Below are 10,410 nucleotides of genomic sequence, written 5' to 3' on the forward strand. Positions count from 1 at the left end.
ACAGACGGGGTTTCACCCGTTGGCCAGGCTGGTCTCGAACTCCTAATCTCGAGTGATCCACCCTCCTCGGCCTCCCAAAGTGCTAGTATTACAAGCGTGAGCCACAGCGCCCGGCTGAAACGTTCTGTTTTGTTCAGCGCTTCCAATCGTGCAGCAGCGCAGAAAACACCGAGTCTCCGCTATTGGCGAAAGTGCTGATGCGAAACTGCTGGCTCGACATAGAAGCAGAGCCGCGGAAGAGAACCCTAGAGACCAGGCACCAGCTCTGCTCCCCGGCTCACGGGAGAAGGCTAGTTAGTAGGAAGCTGAGACATGATACTTAAAATCAGTAGAAGAAATTATGCCACATTTACTCTCCTGGGGAGGGCAGTGGGTAAGAAAAAATAAAATACATAACATTTAAATAAAAAATAAAATAATTAAATTTTTAAAGCAAACAGAAATGAAAATAAAATACACCAGTAATCTCGCTCCCAGAACGAGACACATTAAAAAAAATTGTTTTGAGTATACAAAACATACAAATAACCCTACAAAGAAAGTGCAGTGTTGAACGGCGCGATCCTACGGCTGCATTTGTATTAGCACTAACCCTGTGCCTCTTGCGCCTATCCGAAATTTCCTCGGATTAAGAAGAAACAGCCATGGCTAAACCGGTATTTGCGACACCAAAAAGTTACTGTAGACTAGACACCTCAACTTCTACATGAGTGAAAAATCACAAGCATAGCCAGGGCGAGAATCTCTACTATGAAATCAAACTTGGTATGACTAAAAGATTTCAGGCACTGCTAAAAATTTTTTAAATTACATTCTCCAGTACCCAGATTTGTGCAGGACTTTAAAACCGCTCTCACGGCTGTAATGGGGGTTCCTATTACAAAACAGGAACTTGCAACGACTACAAATATGTAGGCACGGTTAAAGCCAGCCAGCATTGTTATTACAATTAGAAATCGAAACTGGAATAAATCTCAACTTGCCACGCTAAGAAACAGCTAAATTCTGACTTGGTCAAACTAAGAAATCGGGAGTTTGAGAGCAGCCCGGGCAACATGGCGAAACCCTGTCTCTAAAAAAATTCTGGGTGTGGCAGTGGGGAGCCTGTAATTCCAGCTGCCCGAAAGACTGAGGCGGGAGAAATACTGGAGGTTGCAGTGAGCCGAGATCGCACCACTGCACTACAGCCTGGGAGACAAAAACGGACAAACAAACCAACAAACAAAGTTAACATTCTGAATAAGTTTATCAACATAAAGACACTGCTAGCTAACATTGGCTAGCATCTCTAGATCTGCTAGAGATGTTTGCCTTTCTAGATCTGCTTACCATGCTTCAGTCACCTCTATGTTGCAAGAAGTAACCTGTATGGACTGCACTGGAGAGCTACTTTTGCCACCAGGCTTCTGATTGAGTTTAGGCACTGAAAAACACCAGCTCTTCAGAGATATGGAGTAGACTTGGTTTGTTCCGCCTGGGCCTCAGTGTATTGAATTATTTTACCTGAAGTCAAAGATAGGCTGTGCTGCGGCTCCAACAGGTCCAGCAGACACAGGGAGGGCAGCACTGAAAGGGCAACACTTCGTCCTGGACGTCTCAAAGTCCAGCCCCTGGTGATCCCGGCAGCCATCCGCCAGACCTTCTGAGGCCACAGCTGCCTCACTTCTCACTTGAGCCATCTTCCCAGCATAAATAGCCGCTGCCTCCTCCGCCGCTGCCCTCTCCTCACACCCCCTGTGAATCTGAAGCCTGCACGCAGGAAAAAGCAGCCGCTTTTTCCTCCAACCTCCCCACCCCCAACTCTCAGGCGTAGAGTGTGCTTAGTGCGCCCACAGCCCTGTCAGTTCTTCCGGCTCTTATTCCAATTCGGGAGCCCTCACAGGCGTCTCTCCTAACTGGACCCTAGGGACCCTGAGTCTACTAAAGCCAGGAAACCCACCCCTTGAAAACCTCCAGTGACTTCACAAGGATACCCAGCCCCTAGTTGGGCAAGAGACCATTCCCTGAGGAAAGAAAGTTCTGTGGTGGCTTGTAGGTTCCTCTTTTCTTTTCTGGGACCTCTTTTCTCAGTTCTGCTCACTTCACTCCTCTAGTGGGAAGACCTCAACCCTCCTCTCCCTTCCTCTACCCACTGTCAAGGTACACACACATACAGACACACAGACACACACACACACACACACCTGGGGCTGCTCGATGTTTCCCTCCTCTGTCTTCGCTGGAGTCTTCCCTTGTCTTTCCTGTGCAGCAGAAGGTGGATGTTGATCATCATCCACCTTCAGTGTCCTATGCTCCCCACACAGCGGAGACACACTGGTGAAATGGGATTTATTTTTGTCCTCTGGTGGATCACCAGCTGTCCTGGTTTCTGCCTCACACACCAAACTATGTGCTTGACTGCTTTTTTCAGCTTGGGTTAACCTGCTGATCCATCAGCATAGCCTATTACAGATAGAATCCAGGTTATCTATGAGTGCTGGAGACAGCCACATGCCACCCTGAAAGTCCCTCAGGGCTCTTCCTGGTCTTCTTTTCTCAGCCAATGACTACCTGAGTTTCCTAACTTCCACATCACTTCTGGAGCCATGCCAGTTAGGGATCTCACCAGTCATTTAATGTGCCCTGGGGGAGACCATTGTAATAGCACTTGAAATCCCAGAGACAGAGAGGGTCCCACTGAAAGCACCTGGCACAGTATTCCCTGGTAGAATTTGGAATCCAGTTTTCCATTGACTGTTGTCAATTTGAAACCCAAAGAAATCAGCACATGTGCTGCTCCTCTGGAAGGTCCAGCAGACACAGGGTCAAATCCTGTAAAATTGTTGATGACATTTATTATGAACCAAATGTGAGTGACCATTAGCCCATGAAACAGCCCTCAGGAAATCCTGAGAACATGTGCTTCAGGTAGTCAGTGCACAACCTGGTTTATATATATTTTAGGAAGTCATGAGATCAATACATTTAAGGTTTATATTGGTTCAGTCCAGAAAGGCAGCATAACTGGAAGCATGACCTTTCAAGTTGGAGAGGTTCAAAAATATTATGATTGGCAATTTGTTGCAATAACTATTATCTCTAGAAAGGAATGTCTGGGTTGCCATAAGGTGTTCCAGAGACAAAGGTGCCACCGATGAAGCCTCCAGGTGGAAGACTTCAGAGAGACAGATTGTAAATGTTTCTAACCAGACTTCAAGAGTCTGTTCTATCATTAATTTTAAAAGAGAGGAAAATATAATGAGGCATGCCTGACTCCCCCTTTACAGCATGGCTTGAAACTGCTTTTTCAGGATAACTTTGGAATGCCCTTGGCTGAGAATCTCTTGGTGGCGGGGGGCTTCAAATTTTATTTTTGATTTACAATAGCAATGAAGTAATAACCACATTCAAGTTTAGTAAATGAATGAGCCCTCATCCACTATGGTTATGTTTATATCCTGGCCTGAAAACCAATTTGTTTCCTCTTTTTATTGTTTTCTGGAATTATTCCTGGACATGAGGACTCTACTTGTCAGAGTTCAGTTAGGAAAAGCAGCCCACACTGTGACAGCCAAGTTAATGTGCTGCCACCCCACTGTAAAACCATAACCAGAATGACTGTTCATCTTTTTATTGTCTCATGTCCCACCAAGTCTGCCTACCATTGTGACCCTGTTTGTAAGGCAAATTTAGAAATGGGGGTTTTAGGAGTCCAGGCCCACAACTCAAGGGAGGAAACAAAAGGGCATAAATGTGCCTGACCACAAAGAATAAACACAGTAAAATAAAAATTAAATGTGTTTTAAAAGCTACATTTAAAAAATGGTTTTTTTTTTTTTTTTTTTTTTTTGGAATGGAGCCTTCCTCTGTTGCCCAGGCTGGAGTTCAGTGGTGAGATCTCAGCTCACTGCAACCTCCACCTCCCAGGTTCACGCTTTTCTCCTGTCTCAGCCTCCCAAGTAGCTGGGACTGCAGGCACCTGCCACCAGGCCCGGCTAATTTTTTTGTCTTTTTAGTAGAGATGGAGTTTCACACTGTTAGCCAGGATGGTCTGGATCTCCTGACCTCGTGATCTGCCCGCCTCGGCCTCCCAAAGTGCTGGGATAACAGGCGTGAGCCACCGCACCTGGTCTTTTTCTTTCTTTTTCTTTCTTTTTTTTTTTTTTTTTTGAGACACAGTTTTGCTCTTGTTGCCCAGGCTGGACTGCAGTGGCACAATTTCAACTCACTGCAATCACTGCCTCCCGATTCCAGCGATTCTCCTGCCTCAGCCTCCTGAGTAGCTGAGATTACAGGTATGCACCACCGTGCCTGGCTAATTTAGTAGAGATGGGTTTTCATCATGTTGGTAAGGCTGGTCTTGGACTCCTGACCTCAGGTGATCTGCCCGCCTCGGCCTCCCAAAGTGCTGGGATAACAAATGACTTCTTTTAACACAAAAGTCCAATGTGCTATCACTGTACTAACTACAAGAGTAGACAACAAAAAAACCATTTTATTGGATGACACTATGCCATAGGCAATCAGTTCCTCTAATTGAGCACAGGTTAAAAGTTGAGACATGACCATTTTCATCGCATCCGTGAAACTCTGTGGCTGTACTTACAATCTCAATTGGAGGAAAAATCTAACATCTACATTTGAGGTTCATGAGTCTGAGGTCTTGTTTGATTGGCCCTCCTGTGGATATCCCCTCACCCCATTGGCCCCAAGCCTACACATCTTATTAGATTTGAGCTTAGTCCTCTGAGTGGGGTCTTGGAACCAGGAGCCTGGCTCTTGGAATATCTCCATTAATGTTTGCTGAGTTTTTAAATAAATTTTTTCAAAAATAGGGATTACAGGATATCTGTTAGGTTCTAATGAGAAAAAAGAGATCGGAAATATGAACAGGGGTTTCCAAATGCTGCTCCACTTATTTTTTAGATATCAGACTCTGCAATCCCCTTCCTACATTTATCCCTGCATGGCAATTTTTACCAAGTGCTTCCATAATATAATCCAACTTACAAATGTTTATAATATTCACCTGAATTCAATATTGTGAACTTAAGAACCATGTCTTCAATAACCCCTTAACAGCCATATGATTATAACTCAAATCCAGGAATTCTAATTCATTCTGGAAGCAGATACCTCTCAGATACACTCTGAGTATACTCAAGTCCTCCATAGTCTTACTCGTAAGGAGGCAAAAGTTATAGCTGCACTGGAAACATCTGAGCCATTCCAGATTCTTCAGCCTAGCAAGGTTAAAGGCAGACCTTGAAAACAATTGAGTTCACTGGGGTCCAGTATCTGGACCTTTTATGCCATATATTCATATATCTACTTTCTTATTTTGAAATACAAAGCAGGACCAAATTTACACAAATCTTTTATTTCCCCACCTTCAGACAGAGTCTCCCTCTGTGGACCAGGCAGGAGTGCAGTGCCACAAACAGGGCTCACTGCAGTCTCAACCTCCTAGACTTAAACAATCCTCTCACCTCAGCCTCCACAGTAGCTGGCAGCAAGGTGCATGCCACCACCTTGGGTTAATATTTTTTATTTATTGTAGAGATGGGGTCTCCCCATGTTACCCAGAGTGGTCTCAGACTCCGGAGCTCAAGCAATCCTCAACTTCAGCCTCCCAAAGTGCTGGGATTACAGACCTGAGCCGCCATGCCCAAATTCACACAAACCTATACCCACAGCTCAGACTCTGATGCTGCAGGCCTGGATTATTTCTTATTTACTAAATGACTCTTTTGAAAGCCCCCAGACAATTCTAAATCCAGTCTTACTCAACTTGAAGATTCCTGATCTTGGTTAATGACAAACATATATATATGTTTGTCATCATATATATATATATATATTTATACACACACACATGCAAAATTCACAAATTTTATCTTAGAATAAATTTTATCATTTCTTGCTTCCTTGCTTCCTCTCTAACTCTAAATCTAACCAGGTGACTGAATGCTTCATGGCATATACTTATCACCCTCTACATCAGCATCCCCCCTTCCCAGGAGAAATTGCAGCTTCCCTTTCACTTTCCTCAGCAAAGGATTCCTGGCAACTCCATCCAGAAAGATTCTCCTGGTGTTCTTCAGATTTGAGGAAAAGCAGATTCCTCTCACAAGGCTGCTTATTGGTTCAAATGAGCACCATGACATTAATGAATTCCATTATACTGTTAAATCAGAATTCTGCTTTCAGAAGCCCAAATTCACAATATCCTGAAGCACCACTGATTTCCTCCTACAGGAAAGATAGACACACACATGTAATTGTTAGTCAAGAGTTTATCGGTCACCAAAATTGGGTAAACTCTTGGAACTTGTCAGTGAATACAGCCCCTAATTACTGCAGCAAATGGAATTAGGAAGAAGAAATTCTGTGGAGGAACTGTGAGGAAGAACATGTGTGGAGGTGCATTGGAGTGGTAGTCACACGGCTCCACTGTACCCTGCAGGGTCTAGTGGATCGTGAGGTTTAAAATCTATCAAACATTTGTAGAGTGTTCCACAAAACAAAGAAAACCCCCACAAAACCCTGTAAGTTACAGGTAAGCTTAGGACAGGCAGGAAATCAGGAGGGGGAATCTTCAATCCCAGAGACCAATGGCAAATGGTTCATTTTTTTTAGGTGAACCAGGGACATGGTGGAGCCCTCCGTTGGCACCAAGCAGAATTCTTCACTTTCTTCTCTAGATTACTTACCCTGGGACATTTTTACCTTTCACTTTCTGTCTAGACTGCTCCACGGTCTTTGTTTTCACCTGCTCTACTACAGTTATAACTGTTACCATCTTTTCTGAGTCTAAAATCAAGAACCAATACCTGACAAAGAAGTGGATTGTTAAAACCAAGAGTTTCTCTATATCAGGAAAGTATTAATATGAATTCCTGCCTCCTAATTTATTAGTTGCCCAGCTTTCTGCAACATACCAACTGACCAGAAGATTCACCTGTACACACCACCTGAGTGTTAGGGACTTTTTCTTTCTTTCATCCCTCCCACCCCCCACCGTTTTTCTGTTTTGTGTCACTTTCATTCGGTTAACAATATTCTAACAAGATGTGTCATTATAGTTCTCTTAGTTTGATGAGATTTTTCTTCATGAAATTGAACAAAAATATCAGTCTTTCTTAATTCTTTATTATTTATTGTTTTGGATGACACACCAGGAAGGGAAATAGGAAAGGCTCTACATCATTTGTCGTATGTGCTCCACAACTTGCCCTCAAGTTTGAATCCTAGGTCCTACCACCCACACGAAACTGCCATTGCCAGCCTGCTCCAATTCTACCCAATATCCAGCCATTGTCATACTGCAAAGTTCCTATGACCTTCTCCAAAGGAGCTCAATTCTGTACTTCACCTCTTCCTGACCTCCCTGGAATCCACCCCGCCTCCAACCACACTGGAATTAGAATCTGAATTCTGCAACTACCTTGATGTCAGTCTCTGTAGGGGAGCAGCCTGCAGCCTCCTACGGACTCCCATTAAGACAGGTTATTCCTTCCATCTAGGGGGTGCTGATTGCAACTTTTTTGCTAAGATGAAAAGCTGGAATCAATAAGAAGAGAGGAGTTACGGCAGGTATTTTGCTTTGCAATGGCTCCAGACTGCTCTTCTATTTGATAAAGTAGCTGTAACTATGTGGGTGGGAACAGTGCAGTTTTTTCTTTATTCTCCCATCCACAAAACCAGGAGGGAATTGGAAGGGCCTCAAATACCAGTGAATGTTTTGGCTAGCTAAAGATGGGGTAAGGAGATATTGAGGCAAATATCTTGAGAGAGGGTGAGAATTACAAGGCCAAAATGGATTTCCTTATCAGGCAGGGCATATCTCTTCCTTTGTCCTGGCATGGTCTCTACCTAGGATCCCCCAGGGAAAGGATAGTTTGGTTTGCACCGGAGCAGCAGTGGTGAAAATGGGCGATGAGTGTGGATGGAGATGCTCGTGGCAGAGTCTGTAGGTCTCTTTGAGAGGGCTTAACTCACAAAGTGCAGATTTTTTATTAAAATATAAATGCTTGTGGGAAAGGACATTGTCCTACTGAGCAGTGGCAGTTCCATATTTCTTCTCACATAAAAAAAAAAATAGGCCTCAGTCTGATTGAAAATGAGGAGATGGAGGATTTGAGCACTTACAAGTACATCTGCATTGCCTTTTCCAGAAGACAGAAAGAAATCAATGATGCATTTTGAAGATCATGCTGCTAGAGACAGAGAACCACAACTTGAGCTTTTCTCTGGGCTAAGAGAGGAGGTGTATGTCTCGCTGTCAATTCTACATCCAACGCTGGAGTCTTTCAGCCCATTTTTCTCCCCGGCTGTTTTTGAACTACTATCCCCAAATATAAAGGATATCTGACAGAGTGAACCATCAGAATAAGGAGCGATTGCCACAGAGTTCCATCCAGTAGGGGAGGGACTTGTGCGGGGCAAGCCTGATGCCTGGGTCAGGCGACACTGTGCCTTTCATTCTCCACGGAGATCTTGGACCTAGAGTTTCCAAGTTTCGAAGAGATGCGGTTGTCGATGGTTCCCCTAGAATCTCTGATGGCTCTGAAGGGGGACAAAGGTCTAGAGCAGAGGGATGGTGTGGAAGGACCCAGCCACGGCCATTGGAAGAGCAGTTTCCTGCAGTGTAAAGCTGTTTGCCACCTGCACAGCTTTGGCTCTCTGCCAGGAAGAACCACATCCGCCCCATTCACGGTCCTTATTCCAGCTCATTTCCTTCTGCGAATCACACTGGGTGGGTCGCTGGGGCCCTCAGTAATTACGGATCATGGCACAGCCAAGAAAAATACAGGTTTTCGTAACCCTGAAGCCACTGACTTGAGCGGGGAGAGTAGGAGTAATGCCAGCAGTAGTTTTGTGTTCCGTTTTCGTTTTTATGTTCTAGTCACTAGGCCACAACAGAATGTTCCACCCAGTGCCAGTCGATCCGTCACGGCGCCGCACCTTTCCCTGAACGGAGGGTTTGTGGCTGACATCTCCAGTTTCTCAGAGCCTGGGAGTGACCGCTGGCTGCACCGTTGATGGTGCCCAAAAGAACGGGCATTTGTCTTTGGCAACAGCGCTGGCTTTCGCCTCGTGCCCGTGCTTGAAAGGTCCTAGCGCCGCCAGATTCTCACACTAGCGGGTCCAGCGCCCAGTGCTGCTCCTCCCACCAATCATCGGTTTCTCACACTCACTTCATTGGCAGCACTGGCCGGTCAGTTTTCTGGTGGCGGCGACACTAGTTGGTCTGAATGAAACGATTCCCTTCTTGCTCCGTGTGTCCCATTCTCCATCCCACGTCCTCCAGTGCCGGGGTCATGGTCGCAGCACCCGGCGTTCACGTTGACTTTTGCCAGCTGCGTGGAGCCGGCGGTCTTTCTGTCACAGCACTTGTACAGACTTTCTCGGCTGCCAAACGTCCCTTTTTTTCTCAGAGACGACGGTTTCTTGGTGACAGTGCCGTTGGCTGAGACGTAAAGAATGTTCTCCTTGACAACCCCACCGGCTGGCGTCCCTCGCAGGCTCCAGACGCAGCCATGTCGCCAAGCTGAGATCTCTTGGTTGCGGCACTGCTCCTGGCTCGGTGCCTGCATTTTCTCGATGGCTACAGCGCTCAGGTCGCCGATCTGACGGCTTCGGAGTACCGGCCGGGCGCGGTGGCTCACGCCTGTAATCCCAGCACTTGAGGAGGCTGAGGCGGGCGGATCACGAGGTCAGGAGATCGAGACCATCCTGGCTAACACGGTGAAACCCTGTCTCTACTAAAAATACAAAAAAATTAGCCGGATGTGATGGCGGGTGCCTGTAGTCCCAGCTACTCGGGAGGCTGAGGCAGGAGAATGGCGGAAACCCTGGAGGCGGAGGTTGCAGTGAGCAGAGATGGCGCCACTGCACTCCAGCCTGGGTGACAGAGCAAGACTCCATCTCAAAAAAGAAAGAAAGAAAGAAGAAAGAAAGAAAGAAAGAAAGAAAGAAAGAAAGAAAGAAAGAAAGAAAGAAAGAAAGGAAGGAAGGAAGGAAGGAAGGAAGGAAGGAAGGAAGGAAGGAAGGAAGGAAGGAAGGAAGGAAGGAAGGAAGGAAGGAAGGAAGGAAGGAAGGAAGGAAGGAAGGGAAACATAAATCTGTGTACCAGCGAATGTGATTTTTTTGGGTTTACCGATGATCAGGTTACCAGTGCCTGGGAGCTCTTATACTAAGTTTGCTTTCGCAGTATAGAGTCCTGCCTTAGCTAAACTTGTGTGTTTTTTAAACTGCCATGGAAGTCAGGAAACGTTGGCAAACGCGATTTCTGGTTATCAACCTCCGTTTACAATAGCAAGTCTGGCCGAACGCGACTTTTCCTCTTGTGGACCAAGTCTGAATATATCAACTACAGGGATTTTTCAGTCGAAATCAAAAAGGTTTAGCCCTGACAGGTTTTTTGTG

The 10,410-nt window shown here is 45.6% G+C and overlaps 1 protein-coding gene across 1 annotated transcript; it reads right to left on the minus strand.

Annotated features, from left to right (window-relative positions):
- Window positions 1–7,111: 7,111 nt before the first annotated feature.
- Window positions 7,112–9,860, minus strand: LOC104671009. Its single transcript, XM_030926551.1, has one exon. The coding sequence runs from the start codon at window positions 9,576–9,578 to the stop codon at window positions 9,201–9,203; it is 378 nt and encodes a 125-aa protein (XP_030782411.1). The 5' UTR covers window positions 9,579–9,860; the 3' UTR covers window positions 7,112–9,200.
- Between the last annotated feature and the right edge of the window lie 550 nt (window positions 9,861–10,410).

The sequence above is a fragment of the Rhinopithecus roxellana genome, unplaced genomic scaffold (assembly GCF_007565055.1).
Source record: "Rhinopithecus roxellana isolate Shanxi Qingling unplaced genomic scaffold, ASM756505v1 contig5104, whole genome shotgun sequence".
Lineage (NCBI taxonomy): Eukaryota > Metazoa > Chordata > Mammalia > Primates > Cercopithecidae > Rhinopithecus > Rhinopithecus roxellana.